Source organism: Pseudonaja textilis, chromosome 13, assembly GCF_049901715.1.
Source record: "Pseudonaja textilis isolate UNSWEBS1 chromosome 13, rPseTex1.2, whole genome shotgun sequence".
In the NCBI taxonomy this organism is placed as follows: domain Eukaryota; kingdom Metazoa; phylum Chordata; class Lepidosauria; order Squamata; family Elapidae; genus Pseudonaja; species Pseudonaja textilis.
The window spans coordinates 6,854,622-6,877,004 of NC_142002.1; the positions used below are offsets into that span (position 1 = coordinate 6,854,622).

Below are 22,383 nucleotides of genomic sequence, written 5' to 3' on the forward strand. Positions count from 1 at the left end.
TCCTCGAGCCTCCACATACTCCCTGCACTTACCTGCATCCAAAACGGGCTGCGTAGGGACTCTGGGGAGGGGAGGGGAGAGGGCCAGCCAAGAGTGGGATTTGGAGGTTCTCTGAACTGCACAGAATCTTAGCTAGAGAATCTCCCAAACCCCTGCAAACACCCAGCATCCCACCCCTGGATATGGGTTGTATAAATGGAGACACATTTCAGAGTGTCTATCACCTACAAGCCGCTAATGTAAGATATTGCAATTGGGAAAGGTAGATTTATTTTCATTCATTCACCCATCCATCTATCCATCCATCCATTCACTCATACATATTATTTTCATGTTCCATTTTACAGTGAAGTCCTTCACTTACAACTACCCTAGAAATGTTCATCACTAAGCAAGGTAGTCGTAAGTGAGTTGTGCCTGGTTTTATGTAGAAGAAATAGATAGATAAATTTAGATAGATAGATAGATAAATTTATTGTCATTGTCCTCAGAAACCTGAGAACAACGAAATAAGGTGCTCTTCCACAACATACAACTGAACAACACCAAAAGACATATACAAATAACGATGTAAAACAAATTAAAACAAATAACAGTTAAAAACTGTACAACCAGGATATATATATGTTAAGACCACCAGATTCATAACTCTGCATTTAACCTGATCACAGCACTTGGGTAAAAGCTATGTTTAAATCTACTTGTCCTGGCTTTCAGCACTCTATATGGCAGAACCTGGGGGCGGAGTGAAAAGAGGAATAAGCCTAGAATCCCTACATAGCCACAAATGAAATCAATCCAACTACCCTTCAGTGATGTTGACCCTCATCTAACCAGGTGCCGATTGTTAGTGGAAAAGATTCCTGTGCATAGGCTTTTAGCAATAATTCAGCTTAACGGAGCCTTCAAGGGTGGATCTGGTCTTTCGCACTTGACATTTTATGACCCTTTTTGGTGGTTGTTAAGTGAATTACCATGGCCGCTTCATTATGGCCACTTTATTCCTTTCTTTCTTCCCAAGCCTCAGTCATCTCAAGGTTTCTCTTTCAAGTCAGCTCTCAAGGACGATTTGCTGCTGGCAGAAGTAGGGCAAAACTCGAACCTTCTACCATTCTAAGCACAGAAATTCTGGGCTGCTTGACTTGCACCTAAAAACTTGCAGTACAAAGTTGGCCAAGGGGCCGTCCATGGCTGCCTCCTTTTGACCCAGCTGGCAGTATCATCTTTGCAGGAATGGCCAGACTCAGCTTCACAAAGTTTATTCAAGGACTAGATGACATTATTATTATATAAACGGGTAAATTGAGCAGATGCTTTCAGTAAAAAAAAAAAAAAAAAGGATAGGAGGTTTCAGCTAGAAAAAAAACCCGCTACTTTCTCAAAAGGGGATTTCTGGCTTGGCGAATGAAAACACAGCCTATCTCGTGCAGGACGATGGATGACAAGGGGCTGGTAGTTCCAGGTAATTCCACGGATTCAAATTCCTTTCTCTAATGCCAAGGCTCCCGACAGTAAAATAGGGCAGAAGCAAAAGCTATTGATGCCTGGAGAAGCCCCGAATCACCTCTCCATGCCAAGGGCCCATCTGGGAACAATTAAAATAGCAGCCGAAAAGGAAGCATAAGAGGAAAATGCTGGCAACGGATAACCAATCATTGTTTAACTTAAGGTGCAGAAGCTGAGGTTGTCCCCTTTCTAGTCTCACCACAAGTAAAATAATAACAATAACAATAAGAAGAGGAAGAAGGAGGAGGAGGAGGAGGAGGAGGAGGAGGAGGAGGAGGAGGAGGAGGAGGAGGAGGAGGAGGAGAAGGAGGAGGAAGAAGAAGCAAGGATATAATTTTTATACATAGCTTTAATAGGTAATAGGTACCTAATATATACTGTATTATACTATGAAGAGCCCTGGTGGTTGCAGTGGTTAGCATGCAGAATTGCAGGCAAACTCTGTCCACAGCCTGGAGTTCGATCCTGATGGGGTTCAAGGTTGATTCAGCCTTCCATCCTTCCGAGGTCGGTAAAATGAGGACCCAGATTATTGGGGGCAATAGACTGACATTGTAAACCACACAGAGAGGACTGTAAAGCACTATGAGGTGGTATACAAGTCTAAGTGCTATTGCTATTAACCAAAGTACCATTCTTGCAGCTTCCTTGGATTCGCCATCTTATTCCCAGTGGGAACCCCACAACTTCTGATCATGTTTGAGTTGATTCAATTCAGTGCTGTGTTCTTTACTTTCTAGCTTTTAGTTATTTGGATGTGCATCGTTGTTTTCTCGGGAAGAATGATTTGCAAAACTCCTGTATTTTTGCAGGTTTAAAGAAAAAGCATGTAACCATACTACAAAAAAGATGTTGAGACTCTAGAAAAAGTGCAGAGAAGAGCAGCCACGATGATTAGGGGACTGGAAGCTAAAACATAAGATGAATGGTTGCAAAAAATTGGCCTTGGCTACCTAGTGAAGAGAAGGACCAGGGGAGCCAATATTTGAGGGGCTGCCACAGAGAAATGGGGGGTGAAGCTATTTTCCAAAGCACCTGAAGGTCAGACAAGGAATAATGGATGGAAACTGATCCAGGAGAGACTCAACGTAGAAACAAGAGGAATTTTCTGACAGCAAAAACAATCAACCCATGGAACAGAAGCTGCCTTCAGAAGTTGTGGGAGCTTCATCACTGGAAGCTTTCAAGAAAAGACTGGACTGCCATCTGTTAGAGATGGTGTAGGGTCTCCTGCTTGGGTGCGGGGGTTGGACTCGATGACCTACAGGGTCCCTTCCAACTCTGTTATTCTATTCTACAATATGAAGCTTTCATTATGGTCATGAGACGGCAAGCCTCACATCAAGAGCTTTCAGTGGCACAGGTCCCAAATACCAGCAACACCATGTCATTCTACAGTTGAAAGACTCGTGGAGAGAAATTTCCTAACAGTGAGATCAATCAACCAGTGGAACAGCTTGCCTGCAGAAGTTGTGGGTGCTCCATCCCTGGAAGTCTTTTTAGAAGAGACTGGACAGCTACTTGTCTGGAATGGTGTAGGGTCTCCTGCTTGAACAGGGAGTTGGACTAGAAGACCTCCAAGGTCCCTTCCAATTCTGTTATTCTAGAATGTTCTATTCTGCTAAGTCACTGTGTTGCTGCAAGATGTTGGCCCTGTCTGTTGTACGATCCAAGCAGGGGTGGGAATCTACCAGTTCACACAGATTCGCTAGAACCGGTTGTTAACATTCTAAGCAGTTCGGAGAACCGGTTGTTAGAAGAAATTACTGGCCTAATCCTGTAAGGAAGGCAGGAAGGAAACATTCTGGTGTTGCTTACAGAAACTGCCTCTCCGTTAACCCTTATAACATTCTTGGTAGGAAATCTATTCCTGTCTCAGGAACTTCTCTCGAGTTTTTTTCCCTCCTTTGCTGGTACTTTGCTTGCGTGGAGTGACCATTCAAAGTTACAATGGCACTGAAAAAAGTGACTTATGACCATTTTTCACACTTACGACTGTTGCAGCATCCACACAGTCATGAGAGACCAGGCGAGGAGATGCGTGCCTCGATGTGAGTGATATTGAGTTGGCCACGCCCAGCCAGTCACATGACCACCAAGCCATGTCCACCCAGTCACATGACCACCAAGCCATGCCCACCACCTAAGCCACACCCACAGAACCGGTTGTTAAAAATTTTGAATCCCACCCCTGGATCCAAGTAATACTTACTATGCTAGACTGACCAATGGGCAAAAAAGAAACTTTCCCAAGGTGAACAGAACTTGGCTTCCTTTTGGCTGAAAAGAATGCTCCACACAGGAAAACGAAGAAGAAGTGGTGTTTTTAGAGGTCAATCGAAACCAATGTCTGGTTTTGGTTACAAACAGGCAGAGAGAGAAATCTAACGTTGAAGATCCAGGTTGTTGTTATTTTTTTCCCCTCTTTGGCTTAGCCATTCCATGCTGGACACAGACACGCTTTTTCATCCTTTACCGCTGGTCCACATCTGTACCATCTGGAGTTGATACACACACACACACACACACACACACACACACACACACACACACACGCTGAAAGACAGCACTTAAGCAAAGAAAAAAGCACAAACATTGCATTTCTGTGCCCTAGGAACCAAAACAGCTGAGCCAGGAGATTGTACAACCGACAATTGTTCCCGGTCTTTTCCCTCCTTTAGCGGAGGGAAGTTGTAACGGGATGGGGGTGGGGGGGGAGAAATGAGGTTATATAGGAAGGGAAGGGTTGTGAGAATCCAGGCCCAGCTTATTTTGCACAGTGGATGTGGTTTTACCAAAGCTTGGCCTCTGTACGCTTCCTAATTCTCTCACAATACACACTAATCTTTTCATTTATCCAGTCCAGTTCTTTCCGTGGCTGTTATTGCTAGCATCTGCCCCTCTAAATCCACCTTATTTGAACAGGTTTCCATCCCTTTCCCCTGCTTGACCAGGTCTAACAGAGGTGGAATTTCATTGGATGCGTCAGTCCAGGGTGGGGAAAGAGTAACGAGTATAATTTCAGGCCTTCACAACACGCTCCACCCTGAGGCGGGGAATTCAGAAAACCCAATCCCGTTTTTGCTCCGAAATTTTGAATAAAGGTAGTCCTCGACTTAGGACCACAATTGACCTCCTAAATATCTGTTCCTTAGCAAGACATTTGTTAAGTGAAACGATCTTTCTTGTAAATTTGTTAAGTGAATCCCTGCAGTATGGCCAGCAGACAGAGCAGTCATTATGACCTCATGTCCGTAATAGCGTAGCCGAAATAGTACGTCTGTGGTTAAGGGTTCCAGGATCCCATCTGAGTTGGTTCACTGGGGCCAAAAGTTTACTCTTCCAAGCTTTCAGGTTCACGCAGGAGCCCATACTCTGGAGAGAGAGAAGTTCCATGAAGATAAACTTGGAAAGTAAACCTTTGGTCCTGCTGATCAGATGGGATCCTGAAACATTATCCTGGGACAGGTATAGTTTACCTTTATTCATGAAACATTGCAATCCACTTTGGAGACCCTTAGCAACTTGTTCAATGGCTGCCTTCAGATCTAGACCTAACTCTTCCTCGTAACAGACAGGACCACAGTAGAAATTGTTCATTCAATCCGAATTCACTCCATACCTTGTAACAAAGACAGCAGCATCTACTGGAAGAGTGTCGTCTCGTGCTCCAGGAACCTGGTTGTTCCCAAGGTACTTCGCACCCCCAAACTCTTCATTTTGCCACTGGCAAAAGCTTTCCAGGGACCTCTCTCCATGGTGACCTATGGACAACCTGGCCTTCAAAAAAGAAGGGGGGAAAAAAAGCAGGAGAAAGAAGTAAAACAAAGATGAGAGCCACACATATGGTAAAGTGTTACTGAAGCTCACCTTGAGCCAATAATAGACTATGGATATTTTATGTTTTATAAATCAAGTCATCAAGCTTTTGTCTGTTAAATTAAAAAAATAAAATTAAAAAAGTAACTCAGCCATGCTCATTAGAGTACCTAAAGGAACATTCTGCAGTGGCAATAGCAATAGCACTTAGACTTATATACTTTACAGCCCTCTCTAAGCAGTTTACAGAATCAGCGTCTTGTCCCCAACAATCTGGCTCCTCATTTTACCCATCTCGTAAGGACGGAAGGCTGAGTCAACCTTGAGCCTGGTGAGATTCGATCTGCCAAATTGCAGGCAGCCAGCAGTCAGCAGAAGTAGTCTGCAGTACTGCACTCTAACCACCGTGCCACCGAGGCTCTACATGTCCAATGTCAGCGTTCCAGCAAACCTCCATTCCAATCACTAACTCTGAGACAAATATAATCTCAAAAGTGAGCTTTGGAATATGGCTTCCAAAGCTGACATCCAGTTTCATTCATTCACTCATTCGTTCATTCATCCATCCATCCCACTTTGCAAAGTATCTTTTTGCAGTAAATGAAATTCATCTTCTCTTCACTTGTGCAGGGAACTAAGGGGGCACATTTGACCATGGGAATGCTGCAACTGTTGCAAGTGTGAAAAACGGCCATCATAAGTCACATTTTTCAGGGCCGTTGCAACTTTGAATGGCTACTAAATGAACTGTTGCAAGTTGAAGACCACCTGTATATACAGCATAGGTACCAGCTTGTTTGCACTCTCTGCTTGCAATCGTCTACATCAAGGGTGTCAAACTCAAGGGCCTGGGGGCCCAGATCTGGCCCATGGGGTGCTTGGATCTGCCCCCCAGGGCTACCTTGGAAATAGCAAAGGACTGGCCCACGGTGCCTCTGCCAGCAAAAATGGAGCTTTGGAGGGCTCTGTTTTCACTGGCAGAGAATTGTAGGAAGATGTTGCAGCCGAAAACAGAATTTGGGAGCCAGTTTTCCCTAGCAGAGAGCTCAGGCCACCACAGGCGCCCCCGACATGAGTGATGTTGAGCTGGCCACACCCACCCTGGCCACACCCACTCCAGCCTCCCAAGGTCAAACACAACCCAGATGCAGCCTTCAATGAAATCAAGTTTGACAACCCTGGTCTACATTAATAAACTTTTTATGGTTTTCAGAGTATCTCAGCCCAATTTTTTTCCAGAGCAATCTTTAGACTACCAGTCTACCACCCACAGTTTCAGTCAAAGCTGGAAAGGAACTTACAGGACGTCTTCGAAGCAAGATAAGCTTAGTCACTCGCACGTAGACTTTTACCCCAAGACTCTGGTGTTGAAACATGTTGTATACCTGAATACAAGCAGCAAAAGGACCATACCTAACGTCACAGCAGTGAAAGGCATTCATTGAACAAAAATATATTAAACAATGACCGACTTGCTTTCTTTTCTGCATATTTTCTGCATATATATATATATATGGCATTCAGCTTTGTTTGGGTATTTTCCCACATCATTAGTCACAGTAGTTGTGCTTTTAAAGTTGTAGCAACATTTCGGCAGAATCTCATCTGCCATCATCAGGCTTACGGATATAAAATATATTAACAAACAGAGGAATTTTAGCAGGGTCACACATTTCTCATCCAGTTATCTTGGACATAGGAAGAACCACCTTTTTGAAACCGAGAGCACACAAAAGAACTATTGAAAGGCATGGTTTGTGCTCTATTGCTCATTCCTTTTTGAGCAATCCAGAAAAGGACACAGCAAGTTTGCCAAAACAATCACCACTACGTTCTGCAAGTCTATATCCCAACTATGAATTAGCTGTACTCCTACACTCCGGTCAACTACCAAAAAATGTTGAATGGTAGAAGGAGTCTAAAATTAAAGAGCAGCCCGCTAACCTCTTTGCAGCAGGAAGTGAAGCTCCATAGCCAAGCCCACTGAACCATAATGTACAAAAGTCTTTAAATTATGACAATTGCTTTCAAAATAGATGCATTCTTTTTTCTGGCTTTAAAATGACCGTGCATCTATTTCTCAAAAGACCACAAACTGACAAGGAATTGTAAATGTATATTCTCAGTACTGCTGCAGCTGCTGTTAAACCATATAATTAAAGTAAGGGTCTTTTGAAGGAGCATGCCGTAACATGAAATTAGTGATCCCTTGAACAATATTAAACACACACAGCGGGGTGGGTGAGGGAGAGAAACTTTCAACTAACACATGCTTCAAATAGGAAGAAAAGTCTAGGAAGTAAATGTGATTTTATTTCAAACAGACTGATCTTCATTCTTGAAATTATTCCTCCAGGTATTATTAAATATTTGGAGAGAGACAGAGAGAAAGTTGGAACCTCTTTCCATGAAAATCGAGCATATCCATGCAAACATTTTAAATCTGATCGGCAAGGGGAGTGGATTTTAAAACGGATATGACTGAAATAATATGCGGCTTTATTGTTTATTTGTATGTATCCAAGGGCATCAATGCATAGGACGTTTTAAGGATTAACATATGTGAGAAAGATAGGATCTTGTCTTAAGCAGTTCTGAGTTTAATACAGACAACGAAGGGAAGCTGAATAAATGAGACTAGAACAATGACTGGATAAGAACACCAAGTAATTAGAAACACAGCATAATTAATCAGCTGGCAATTAAAAGAATAACAGGGTTGAAAGGGTCTTCTAGTCCAACCCCCTACTTAGGCAGAAAACCCTGTACCGTTTCAAAAAAGAAAATGGTTGTCCAATCTCTTAAAAACTCCCAGTGCGGATCCTTGCATTCCATTGAGTTATGTGTACAATACAGGTGAAACTCGAAGAATTAGAATATCGTGCAAAAGTTCCTTTATTTCAGTAATGCAACTTAAAAGGTGAAACTAATATATTAGATAGACTCATTACATGCAAAGCAAGATAGTGTAAGCCGTGAATTGTCGTAATTGTGATGATTATGGCTTACAGCCCATGAAAACCCCAAATCCACAATCTCAGAAAATTAGAATATTACATGCAATCAATAAAACAAGAATTGTACATAGAACAATATCAGACCTCTGAAAAGTATAAGCATGCATATATACTCAGTACTTGGTTTGGGCCCCTTTTGCAGCAATTACTGTCTCAGTGCGGCATAGCATGGAAGCTATCAGCCTGTGGCACTGCTGAGGGTTATGGAAGACCAGGATGCTTCAATAGCGGCCTTCAGCTCTTCTGCATTGTTCAGTCTCATGTCTCCCATCTTTCTCTTGGCAATGCCCCATAGATTCTCCATGGGGTTCAGGTCAAGCGAGTTTTCTGGCCAATCAAATCCCATGGTCATTGAACCAGGTTTTGGTGCCTTTTGGCAGTGTGGGCAGGTGCCAAGTCCTGCTGGAAAATGAAGTCAGCATCCCCATAAAGCTCATCTGTGGAAGGAAGCATGAAGTGCTCCAAAATCTCCTGGTAGACGGCTGCGTTGACCCTGGACTTAATGAAGCACAGTGGACCAACACCAGCAGATGACATGGCTCCCCAAATCAACACAGACTATGGAAACTTCACACTGGACTTCAAGCATCTTGCAGCGTGTGCCTCTCCAGTCTTCCTCCAGACTCTGGGTCCTTGGTTTCCAAATGAAATGCAAAAGTTGCTCTCAACAGAAAAGAGAACTTTGGACCACTGAGCAACAGACCAGTTCTGTTTTTCTTTAGCCCAGGTAAGATGCTTCTGACGTTGTTTGTTGTCCAGGAGTGGCTTGACAAGAGGAATACGACATTTGAAGCCCATGTCCAGGATCCGTCTGTGTGTGGTGGCTCTTGATGCACTGACTCCAGCCTCAGTCCATTCCTTGTGAAAGTCCCCAACACTTTTGAATGGCCTTTTCCTGAGAATCCTCTCCAGGTTGCGGTCATCCCTGCTGCTTGTGCACCTTTTTCTTCCACACTTTTCCCTTCCACATAACTTTCTATTAATGTGCTTTGATACAGCACTTTGGGAACATCCAACTTCTTTTGCAATTACCTTTTGAGCCTTTCCCTCCTTACGGAGGGTGTCAATGATGGTTTTCTGCACAACTGTCAGGTCAGCAGTCTTTCCCATGATTGTGATTCCTACTGAACCAGACTGAGAGATCATTTAAAGGCTCAGGAACCCTTTGCAGGTGTTATGGCTTAATTAGCTGACTAGAGTGGGACACTTGGAGCCTAGAATATTGAACCTTTTCACAATATTCTAATTTTCTGAGATTGTGGATTTGGGGTTTTCATGAGCTGTAAGCCATAATCATCACAATTATGACAGATCATGTCTTGAACTATCTTGCTTTGCATGTAATGAGTCTATGTCATATATTAGGTTCACCTTTTAAGTTGCATTACTGAAATAAATGAACTTTTGCACGAGAAAAATTTTTTGCACGAGAAAAAATTGTTCTAATTTTTCGAGTTTCACCTGTAGGAGCTCGACATAAGCAGCTGGAAACATTATCTTTGCCTTCATTGACTACCAATAATTCAAAACGATTCAGTTTAGCCGATTTTCACCAGCAACATAGACAATATTACAACTGTAGGTAGCAATGCTTGAGTCCACTATTCTACTGCGCTGTAATCCATCTTGTTCAGAGAGCTGTTTTTCCCACTAAAAGATAGATGAAAACCAACCACATTTGTTCTAACCCAGTGCTTTATGAGGGGGATTTTCAGTAGAAGCAAACAGCAGTCATGTGTCTGGATGGGGAAATGAATATGGCACTACCACTGGTTTAGAATTGAGTTGGCCGTTAAAAAAGGAGACGGTTTGGAGCCCTTTTGACACAATTTCCATCTGCAGACCTCCAAAATTCAATGGCAAGATTTTCATACCTCAAAGTAAGGCATACTTGGTTGAACAATCCACAATTGCTGAATTGTATGTGCTAAGGACAGTTTTTTCCCTCAACATTGTCAAACTATTTACTAAGTCTGCATTACTATTACTATTAATCCTCCCATCCTTCCTTTCACTCATCTCCTCCCATTTGTGACTGTATGACTGTAACCTTGTTGCTTGTGTCCTAATGATTTTTATTGACTGTTTCCTAGTATGATTTAATTGTTTATTGTACCCTATGACTATTATTAAGTGTTGTACCTTATGATTCTTGACTCTTGAAGAATGCATCTTTTCTTTTATATACACTGAGAGCATATGCACCAAGACAAATTCCTTGTGTGTCCAATCACACTTGGCCAATAAAGTATTTTGTTCTGTTCTATTCTATTCTATTCTATTCTATTCTATTCTATTCTATTCTATTCTATTCTATTCTATTCTATTCTGTCATAACTCATCCTTATAGGGTTTTCACTAAAGGAGAATATTGTAGCTCCAGGTCGAAATGAGGGGTCCTTGGGGTTCTCTGAGCTTGGTTGTTTTCTCATAGACATTTCCTTACCCAAACTAGGCAACCCCAGCACTGATGCTATTACTTAATTTGGGTAATGAAATGTCTGCAAGAAAGCAAGCAACCTAGAGAGGAACAAGATTCCTGTTGGGTTTCCATTCTTCCACATTAAAACATAGTGATGCTTACCCTCAATTATCAGTATAAGCAATGGACTTGTTTTGAATAATAGAGGAAGCTCTCGTGTCCTTTAGCTACTTTCTTTATCCAAAGTACTTCAGAGAAGGACAAAAAAAGTACTGTGTGGAAGATCATTAAAGAGAGATCCAACCTAGAACCGAGGAGAAATTTCCTGACAGTAAGAACAATTATCAGTGGAATGGCTTGCCTCCAGAAATTGTGGTTGCTCCATCACTGGAGGTTTTTGACAAGAGACTGGATAGATATTTGTCCAAAATGCTATAGGGTCTCCAGCTTGAGCAGGAAGTTAGACTAGAAGATTGCCTAGGTCCCTTTCAGCTCGATTATCCTATGTTCTACGTTTCGTTCTATATTTTATCTACATGGAGATTTCCTATCAGAATGCTTTTTGCTTTTCATAAAAGAAAGTTCAGATGACTTTTCAAAATACATTCATGATCATGAAATGTATTATTACTATTTTCTGAAGGGCAGATAGAGACACATCGTGTTCTACTTACCATGTTCATCACAGTGAGGATGAATCTTTGAGCCGCATCAATCCCATGATATTGGACCATGTCAGCATCTGCCACCACAAGCGTTTCCACCGTGTACTCATTTGTGAGAGGAATGGCATTTCTCCGTCCTTTCCAGTCGTGGAGAAGCTGACCTTTTGGAGGCTTCTTTTTGTCTAGGAAGCAAAGAACTTATTTCAAAAGCTCCTTCTAATACAGTTAGTTTAGAAAAACTCAGGAGATCTATGAAAATATTAATAGCACTTAGACTTATATACTGCCCAGAGGTGGGATTAAAAAATCCCAGCAACCGGTTCGCTGCCCAGTTTCTGGGTGGGCGTGGGCATGGCCTACTGGAACTTCTGGGAGGGCCATTCTTCGCATTCTCAAGGGTCCAGAGGCTTCCTCCAGGCCTCCGGGAGGGCGAAAACAGCCTCCCCGGGCTCTGGAGGCTCTCTGGAAGCTGGAAAAAGACCCATTTCCCTACTTCCAGAAGCCCCGTTTTACCCCCTCCCAGAGCCTCTGTGCGGACCCTGCACTTATCTGCACTGAAAATGGGCCATGTGGAGACTCCTGGGAGGGGCAGGGTGGGCGGGGCCAGCTGGTGGGTTGAAATACCAGTTCGGCGAACCAGATCAAAACTTAACATCCAGTTTGTCCGAACTGGTCTGAATCAGTAGAATCCCACCCCTGATACCACCCCATGGTGCTTTACAGCACTCTCTGAGCAGTTTACAATGTCAGCAACAATCTGATCCTCGTTTTACCAATAAGGACTGATGAGGACTCAGAAGAATGGAAGGCTGAGTCAACTTTGAGCCAGTCAGGATCGAACTCTGGGTTGTAGGCAGAGCTTGCCTGCAGCACTGCAGTCTAACCACTGTGCCACCAGGGCTCAAGAAGAGAATATTTGTAGCTCAAAGTTGACCTATATAGGGTCCTTGGTGCTCTCTGAGTTTGGTGGTTTCCTTGCCCTGATGCTGCTGCCTAATTTGATAATGAAACATCTGCAAGAAAATCACCAAGCTCAGAGAGCACCAAGGAGCCTACAGTTCTATGAAAACTAGGCAGAGCAAAAATGGACCCGTCTGAGAATTTATCACGTAGATGTTTCCACAATTTTAGAACTGCTTTTATGAAGGAATGTAGAACTTGGGAATGGGGAAGGAAGAAAAAGAAGAGAGAGGTTAAGAAAGAAACTCAACATTTTACTTGGCTTAGTATAGGATAGGACGGAGAAGAACCTGAGTGTGTTTTCAAGGTTGATGCTAGTCCTTCAAACTAGGCAAGATACAGAAAGGATTTTGTCCTGATTCTTTTTCTTATTTAAGGAAATAATTGACACAAGGAAGATTTTTGACACAGAGAGTGTCAACTCATAAAACATTCCTATGCCTGTTTTAGTAGTTGCCATTAAAAAGGGGGGGGGAATCTGGAAGAGCAGTGTAGCAGTTGAAAGCGAAAGCACATTCCAACTCTTCTCTTTAAAAGATTGTTACTAAAACACCAGAGTTTTTGTCCACGAATATATTTAATTGGAGAATGTGAATGATGACACCCAGCCCGTGAACATGCTCAATTGGAGAATCTGATTTATGACACACCCGGGGGGGAGGGGGGGGAAACAGGGTCACAGGTGACTGTAAATTACGTATGCCAGAGTTGGCTTCATACAGGGCAGTGCCAGTATGTTGCCTCTAATGAAGCCTTTGAATTTTTTTGAAGTTTGGCTCGAGAATCATGATTTAATTAGAGCGATTGCTGGAATCCTGACAGAGAGATGATTGTACGGTGGAAAACCGAATATTCCCACTTAAAGCTCTGTGCACTCTTCTTTGACAGAAATCAGTAGCAATTCTTCCATGAAACTGATATTGAAACTGTTGTGGGGGGGCTGGAAATGCAAAAAAAAAAAAAATGGCACTGCCTAACTTCAATTGTAATTAATATCAAGCCTTCTGTTCATCCACATATCCATCCTTTCCCATCAGCAGAGCATTTGTACACATTCTGCTTATCCTCTATCAAAATGTCTAGCAGGTTCTGCTTTATTCTTTTTTTGCTCAAGGCACTAACTATCATCACCTATAGCTCTCTTCCCCTCCTGATTCCATACTGAAACAACAGATGTTTATGCCTTCTCCTTCCCCCTCCTAAGAAAGCAAAATATTAAGCAAAACAAAGAGAGGGGAAAATATACATCCTGGAAATACCCTACTGGGGATAAAGATCAGCCTTATATGTATACCCCCACATTGAGAATCTTAAATGTTGAGTTAATAATAAATAATAGCAATTTCTCCACCAGTAGCTCCAATCTCACTCAACCTGTCTGGGCAACTTCCTATCCATCTGCACTGTTTGTGTGTGTTCAAAAACAGGATGTAGATTATTAAACTAGACATATTAAACCCACTTCCTCCTAAAGGCCTAAGGCAGGAATCAGCCATTTTCCATCAAAGACTTCTATCAGCACAGAGTTGGCAATTCGGCTCCATCAGGGTTTAGCAGAAGACTATTAAGTCCTCCATCAGCCAAACCAGGTTTGTTTGTTTGTTTTTATTCAACCAGAGTAGGTGAATCAATTTTAGACAATCATTTCTGGTCAGTGACCATATCTGGAATTCGAAGAGTTTTTATGGGCATCCTCTCAAAATGGCTTCCTGGGATGGATTCTTTTTTCTTTTTTGACATATTCACAAAACGCGTGTTATGGGGGTCACAGCTAATGATTAAATGCCAAGAGCTAGAAGGCAAATTATCACCTTGGTCACCCACCAATCATTCTAGGAGTGGCACTAGAGGTGACATGATAGCAACGTGCCAATATCTGCCACAAAGAAGAACGGGGCAACTTATTATCCAAAGTACCTGAAGGCAGGACGCAAAGCAATGGGTGGAAACTAATCAAGGCGAGAATGAGCCTTGAATGAATGAGAAATTTTCTGACGGAACAATTACTAGAGATTTTAAGAAGTGACTAGAGAGCTATTTGTCTGAAATGGTATAGGGTTTTCTGCTTGAGCAGAGGGTTAGACTAGAAGACCTCCAAGGTCCCTTCCAACTCTTTTTTTCTGTTATTATAACTCCCTGGTCCTCTTGCACGCTCTATTTTTTAATTAATAAATTAATATTAGATAAAAGAGTGAGTGAGTGAATGAATGAATGAATTCCAGATCATAAGACTAACCATAATATACTGAAGCACCAGGCTAAAATATTTTTTTTTTTTTTTTACATTTTGGTTCCCTACTTTCATAAGCAAAATATGTAGGGGCAAAAAGAGATCTGGGGGGTAAATTTGTCAGTTACAACTTGGCATCAAACTTATTAGAGGAAATGTTTGTTCCACCCAACCTCTAGTCTTCTGATAATGGAGAACCTTTTTACCATCTATGGTTCCCATAGCTCAAATAAAGGTCTGCTAAATGATTCAAGACTTATTCAGAAATTTGAATTAATCTGGATTCACATATTTCACTGAGGCATACGATGATTTGTTTGGTGGACAAGAACCCTGGGATGAACCAGAATAATAGCGACTGCCAAAATGGCCCCTTCCTGTTACCATTCCTAGTTAAACAGACCCTCCCAGAGAAATTCAGGGCCAAGAATTCATGATTGCAAGAATATGTGTATGGGACGTATTCCCAGTTATTTTTCTCTGCCTCATAAAAAAAAACAATACAGGATAATGCACAAAAGACATCCTAAAAGAAAAACATAGTGACCAGTGGTGGGATTCAATTTTTTTTACTACCAGTTTAGTGGGCTTTGCTTGGTGGGCGTGGCAGGGGAAGGATAACTGTAAAATCCCCATTCCCTCCCCACCCCACTAACCTGCTTTCCAGCTCCCTTCTCCTGTGCAGGGCAACCAAAGAAGACCCAGCCAATCAGCTGGGACACAGGAGGCAGAGAATAGATGGGGGTGGGGTCAGTCAGGGATGGTTTTGGCTGATTCTCCAAACTACTCAAAATTTCCGCTACTGGTTCTCCAGAACTGGTCAGAACCTGCTGAATACCACCTCTGGTGGTGACAGGTATCAGAAGATGCTCGTTTTGAAGTGGGAGCCAGTTTGACCATTGGCAGCTACTGGTCGTTTTCTTAAAGTTGGCTAGAACAGATGCATGCTGAGAGTTAGCAGCTATGAAACCTGGTGTGTTGGGTTTTTTTTTAATACAATGGTTCCTTATCAAGCAATGCAAGCAGACCTCTCTGCGATTTTTCAGAACTACCCTCTGGGCAATCTTCATCTCCCAGCCAGGCCATTCTCTTTGGTTAGAGCCTCAGCTTCTAACTATTCATTTAGTAACCATTCAAAGTTATAATAGCACTTTAAAAAGTGACCTATGGCCATTTTTCACCCTTACAACTATTGCTGTATCCCCATAATCATGTGATCAAAATTCAGACGCTTGGCCACTGACTCATATTTATGACTTTAGCAGTGTCCCAACAAGTGTCATCTTTTGTCATCTCCTGACCAACTAAATTAATGGGGAAACCAGAATCACTTAAAAACCGTGTTTCTAACTGAACAACTGCTGCAATTCACTTAACATCTGTGACAAGAAAGGTAATAAAACGAGGCAAAACTCATTTAACAACTGTCTTGCTTAGCAGCAGAACTTTTGAGCTCAATTGTTGTTGTAAGTCAAGGCCTGACTATCTGAATTTTCCTCTCTTACTATTTTTTTTAAAAAGGGAGCTGGGGAAGAGAATGAAAGAGGGTGTAGGACAGGGGTCCCCAAACTTGGCAACTTTAAGACTTGTGGACTTCAATTCCTAGAATTCTCCATGCTGGCTGGAAAATTCTGGGAGTTGAAGTCCACAAGTCATAAGGTTGCCCAAGTTTGGAGACCTCTGGTGTAGGAGATAACCAGGCTGAGCCCAAGGGAGGGGTGAAATGTGTCATCAGTCACGAGTCCCTGAGTGCCCACAAGAGATCTAAGTCCAGCCCACCTTGAATGACTTTCTTATCTCCCGCTCATTTCCCTTGACCGTTAGTTGGCCAGATTCTTGCAGAGAGCTTAAGCCGGCAATAAATTTTTATACTCATTTCAATTGCGTGAATCTCCTGATTTCCCCAGTGCTTGACAGAGAGTCGTTGCTGTGATATAATCCAGAAAGATTGCTATTAAGTTGGGTCGAAATTGGACACGTGTGCAAAGAAAGAAAAAGTAAAGAAAATCTGAGTCTGGCAATGACAACTTGCAAAAAATGCCAAAGGAAAAGAAGAGAATAAAGCCAACAGCTTTTGCTTTCTTGTTCACGTTGGAAAATAAAACTAACTGTAGATCACGGAAGAAAAGAGAACAATCTTATTGCAGTCTGAAGTGATATGGGGTCTCCTGCCTGAGCAGGGGGTTGGACAAGAAGACCTCCAAGGTCACTTCCAACTCTGTTGTTTTGCTATTGTGTTAAGCAAAAATGCATGATTGGGGTACCACACAAAAAGTGAAAGATTGGCTACACACACTGCACTCAAATCTCACGAAGACAACACTTCAACCCACTGGGAAAAAAGAAGGTTTCAGAACAGCAGCGGGGTTTTTATTGCATTTTAGTGCAATTTGAAAACTGCTTCTTTTTTTAAAAAAAACTTACTTTCTGTGTCACTCTCTGATTCTTTTAGTGAATGAGAATGTGTGGTGGACAAGGAACTTTTGAGAATTTAACTAATTGAATGAAAAAAGCGAACCATCGGATTCTCCCAAATGCCAACTAAATCATTCCTCCATAGGAGATCTTCGAGGAATGGGTGCACATCGAGTCCCCTCCTTGCCCCTCCCTCCCAGAAATAAAGTTTTTTCCTGCAGACAGCTTGCTAAAGTAGAGGCCTAGACTATAATAAGGATGGATTAAGGAAAAGGGGTGGGGTGGTTTGAGTCTTTCAATAGAGCAAGCCAATTTCTCTTGCATCTGATTTATCAGCCTTGGAATGCTATTCCTCGGCGAGTCAATAAAAATCCCAAACTAAAATAAACAGCAGCCATTAAAGAAAGGATTAAATGAACAGCACCTGTCTCCTCTTGAACAAACTGATATTATAAGCTCCGCAGCTCAGATGTTGAGGGTTAGCAGAAAGGCAAATAAAAGCAGGAAGACCCATTGGAGGAGGCTCAGGCCGAAGAGAACATATACTTAAAACAGAAACATGGGGAGGTCTTCCAAATTAGAAGGAGCCATGGGGGAAGAATTGGAAAAGAATGATCAGTGGGGTGCTGGGATATTTGTTCGGCCTACAGACACCAGCGGGAGTGCCACAGAGAGTAAAAAATAATTAAACGTGTTGAAGAACGGTTGCAAGAATTGGGTTTGGCTAGTCTAGAGAAAAGAAGGACCTGGGGTGGCATGATAACAGGATTCCAGTATTTGGGGGGCTGCCACAGAGAAGAGGGAGTAAATTGTTATCCAAAGGACCAGAAGTCAGGACAAGAAATAAAGGATGGAAACTAATCAAGGAGAGAACCAACCTGGAATCAACAGATTTAACAGAGTTGGAAGGGACCTTGTAGGTCATCTAGCTCAACCTCACCCCCCACCCAAGCAGGAGACCCTACACCACTGGTTGGCAAAAATCCTAATCGGAAGTCCTCCCATTCAATTCTGGAGCCAACCAGACTCTATGGCAGTTCCCCCACCATAGACTCTCCTCCTAGTGTGGCATCCTTTTTCCCTCTACCTGTCCTAACCCAAAGCCCGATCAATTGTGGAGCCAATCGGCGACAGGTAGCCGCAGCAGAGGGATGAAAGAGCCACATGCGGCTCCAGAGCCACAGATTGCTAACCCTTGCCCTACACCATTTCTGACAAATGGGAGTCCAATTTCTTCTTGAAGGTCTGAAGTGATGACCCTCCCACAACTTCTGAGGGCAAAGCTGTTCCATTGGTTGATTGTTCTCACTGTCAGAAAGTTTCTCCTTATTTCCAGGTTGAACCTCTCCTTGTTCAGTTTCCATCCATTATTCCTGTCTGGCCTACAGGTGCTTTAGAAAATAGCTTGTGTTTTATATGTTTTAGTCTCCAGTCCCCTCATCACGCTGATTGCTGTTCTCTGTACTTTTTCTAGAGTCTCAACATCTTTTTATAGTGTGGTGACCGAAACTGGATGCAGTACTCTAGGTGTGGTCTTACTAAGGCTTTATAGAGTGGTATTAGTACCTCCCTTGATCTTGATTATATCCCTCTGTTAATGCAATTTAGGATTGCATTGGCTTTTTTGGCTGCCGCTGCACACTGCTGGCTCCTATTTAGCTGGTTGTCCACTAAGAGCAAGAATTAAGGAGAAATTTCCTAGCAGTGAGGACAATTGACCAGTGAAACAGCATGCCTCCAGAAGTTGTCGGTGCTTCATCATTGGAGGTTTTAAAGAAGAGGCTGGACAGCTGCCTGTCTGAAATGGTATGCAGTCTCCTGCTTGAGCGGGGGGTTGAAGTAGAAGGCTCCAAGGTTTATTCCGATGGATTGAAAATCCTGAAAAATAGCTCCATTCCAGAAGAGAAGAGGAGCTTTCTGGATCATTCTCTGGATCTTTCTCATCTAAGCTAGATCCATTTGGGAAACTCACAGATTTAGGATGGAGGATAAGAGCTTTTTTTCATTGTCATTTCCTAACAACTAGCGCCAAAGGTTTGCCTGCAGCAAATAGCCATTGAAATTAGTCATCACTGATGCCTTGATCCTACAGGAATCTGTCCAATTTTCTTTGATAACCTTCCAAAGCTGGCTGCCTTGAGCAAAAACACTGGCAGCAAATCCCAGAGTTTCACTACCCTCTGCATGAAAAAAAAAAGTATTTCCTTCTATTGGTCCTGAATCTCCTGCATTTACTTTCACTGGAAGGCCTGTGAAATCCAACTTTGTGAGCTGATTGCTGGTGGAGAGGTGCTGGAGTTTTTTAGTTCTCTTTTGGGCTGGTTGATTATCTCTTTTGCATAGCCTACAGATGTTGTTAAGGTCTATGTGTCTATTGCTGGCTGATTTGTCAGAGTGCCAGTTCTTCTAGAAATTCCCTGGTGATTTTGGACTTGGCTTGGTTTAGGATGGTTAAATCTGTCTATATGTTGTGAAATTAAAGAATTCTCATCATCTCCATTTCTTAGCTGAGGGAGCCAGCATTATCCAAAGATGTTTCTGTGGCCATGTGGTCAGGATGACTATATACCAAGGTGCACAGAACGCTGTTATTTTCCAATTGAAGTGGTACCTATTTATCTACTCACATGTTCATGCTTTCAAACTCTTAACTGGAGCAAGGAACGGGAGTTCACTCCATCAATATCCATCAATAGTGTTTGGGTTCGAACCCAGGCTCTCAGCTTTGGAGCTGACAAGCTCAGCGCCTTTAACCACTGAGCCATCAGCCCCTCCTTATAAATTGCTTAAGAGTCCTTTATCATGGGAAAAGCCATAAGAGGAAAGAATGAAAGAGTTATCTGAGCTCCTTAAGCAGTGGGTCCTTCCTTGCCAACTCAGTTCTGTATGTGAAGAAGAGATTAGTGTAATCACACAATTTGTCACAGGAGATCATTGACCTCTATCAACCTCCCCAAATTTCAGTGCCTCACCAGGAAAGCCAACTGCTGACTCAAACGACAGAAAGTAAATGACATCCAAATTAATGCTTTTAGTTGGACCATACCCATAAATTGAGTCCTACCCCTATTAATTAGGTCATCGTTGAAGACTACGATTCAGAAACTTCACAGGCCTCAAAACACAATTATATCCCTGCCAGAAACCCAGGCATTTCAAACTTATCTTCCCAGTTTTAAGTGAACACACTCCTTCCTGTGTTCACTTTCAAGCTCTCACCTGCTGGTCTGATCTTTCAAAGCTTAACAAGGGCTGGGGATCTGGAGATCTCAAGGATCCCTTATTTTACATAAATCTGTCCAGGTATAAATATATTGTCTTATACATAATCCCATTCGGAACCAGTTTGGTTTAGTTGTTAAGGTACATGGCTAGAAACAGGGAGGCTGTGAGTTCTAATCCCACTTTGGGCATGGAGCCAGTCGCTTTCTCTCAGCCCTAGGAAAGAGGCAAATGGCACACCATTGAAATCTTGCCAGGAAAATTGCACGGACTTGTCCAGGCAATTGCAGGGAGACAATATTGGCTCAAAGGCATCAGTAAATAAATAAATAAAAACTCACTCCAGCAATACAGCAAGGCAGATAGAAACATGGACAATTTCCTGTTTGCTGTCAGAGACATCTGACAGAGGGAGGTAAAAGAGAAATAAAGAGAGTGGATTCAACCATGCAATCAAAGCTTTGTCCTGTTTTTTACATGTTTTCTCCCACTTGCTATGAATCTGATTGTCAAATATGGGGATTCTTTAGCCACTTACAATAGAATCCCCTGTAGCAGCAGATTTATTATATATCCTTACAGAACCATTCTCCAGTCAGTTCATCATAGTTCTTATGGGTCTCCCTCCTTCCCGGTTTATCTTTGTAATAACTCTGAGATTGAGACATGGCTGGGTTAAAGTTATTCTTGGTAAACTTAGAAAATTCAATATCTTACTAGGTGGATTTATGAGAACATAAACACAATCCATTTTTGGTTCATTTCATCACCCTCAGGAATTGTATTGTTCCGCAAAATAAACTTTTCACTTTGAACTATAATGAAAACCATGGTCTAAAGAATGGACATCTTGTTCATTCCTAAGTAGTGATGTTTGGGGTGGCCATCATAAATAGACAAGGGTAATTAGAGGTGGGAAGCAAATCTTCAGCAACTATTAAGGAGTTCGATCCTGACCGGTTCAAGGTTGACTCAGCCTTCCATCCTTCCGAGGCCGGTAAAATGAGGACCCAGACTGTTCAGGGTAAGACGCTGACTTTGTAAACCACTTAGAGAGGGCCTAATAAAGCACTGTGAAGTCTAAGGGCTATTGCTAACTATCATCTAATTATTTAAGTTAATTATATCTAATTATAATAAATATAATTGTATCTAATTATAATAAATATAAAAATTGCTAACTATATAACACAACAGATACAAACTCAATGTTAACCGCTCCAAACTTGATTGCAGAAAGTATGACTTCAGCGACAGAGTGGTCAAGGCCTGGAATGCACTACCTGACTCTATTATTACATCCTCTAACCCCACTCCTTCAACCTTAAACTATCCACTATTTTTTTTTTGAAAAAAAGTTTTTATTTTTTTAAGACAAACATATACAAACAAAACATAAAAACCATCTTCCATCTTATATGCATAGAGTGTGTCAGTTGGCTACAAATCTTTTGTGCTATCCTTTTGTAGTCATTTCTTAATTTATATAAATTTCCACATTATCAAGCTAACATATGCTTATACGGTTATCAATTATTAATCATCCATGACCAAACTATTTATTCTATCACTTTATATGAGATATTTTAAATTTTATTTTAAAATTTATATCATATTTTCATCCAATGGTTATATATGTCTATATTATATTTTATATCTATTAAACCTATTACAAAATCAACAAATCTATTACATTACCATGTCTTTTTGTCCAACCATTGATAAAACAAATCCCATATCATATAAAATTGTTCATCTTCTTGTTCTCTAGTTTCAAATGTCAATTTACTCATTTCAGCACAGTCCATAATTTTCTTAATAACTTCCTCCTGCATAGGTATTTTATTGTTTTTCCAATTCTTAGCAAACACAAATCTAGCTGCTGTTAAAACATTTACAATCAAATACTTCAATTCTTTATTGTATATTTCTGGTATAATTCCCAATAAAAAATCTCTGGTTTAAAGTCTTATGTGTTGTTTTATCATTTTTTCCAACCATGTGTGAAACTATCCACTATTGACCTCACCCAGTTCCTAAGAGGTCTGTAAGGGGAGTGCATAAGGGCACATCATGCCTCCTGTACCTGTCCTATTGTCCCCATTTATTTGTACCTATGTCCTGTAT

At 41.8% G+C, this 22,383-nt stretch overlaps 1 protein-coding gene across 1 annotated transcript in view; it reads right to left on the bottom strand.

Moving 5' to 3' along the window:
* The window catches only part of ADAMTS17 (ADAM metallopeptidase with thrombospondin type 1 motif 17), a 144,429-nt gene that overhangs the window by 95,995 nt on the left and 26,051 nt on the right, over positions 1–22,383 (bottom strand). Inside the window, exons 4-6 of the mRNA XM_087941775.1 lie at positions 11,439–11,611; positions 6,627–6,710; positions 5,129–5,286 (exon numbers count right to left, since the gene is read on the bottom strand). Of these exons, the coding sequence (XP_087797901.1) occupies positions 5,129–5,286; positions 6,627–6,710; positions 11,439–11,611 (415 nt within the window). The remainder of the gene's footprint in view (positions 1–5,128; positions 5,287–6,626; positions 6,711–11,438; positions 11,612–22,383) is intronic.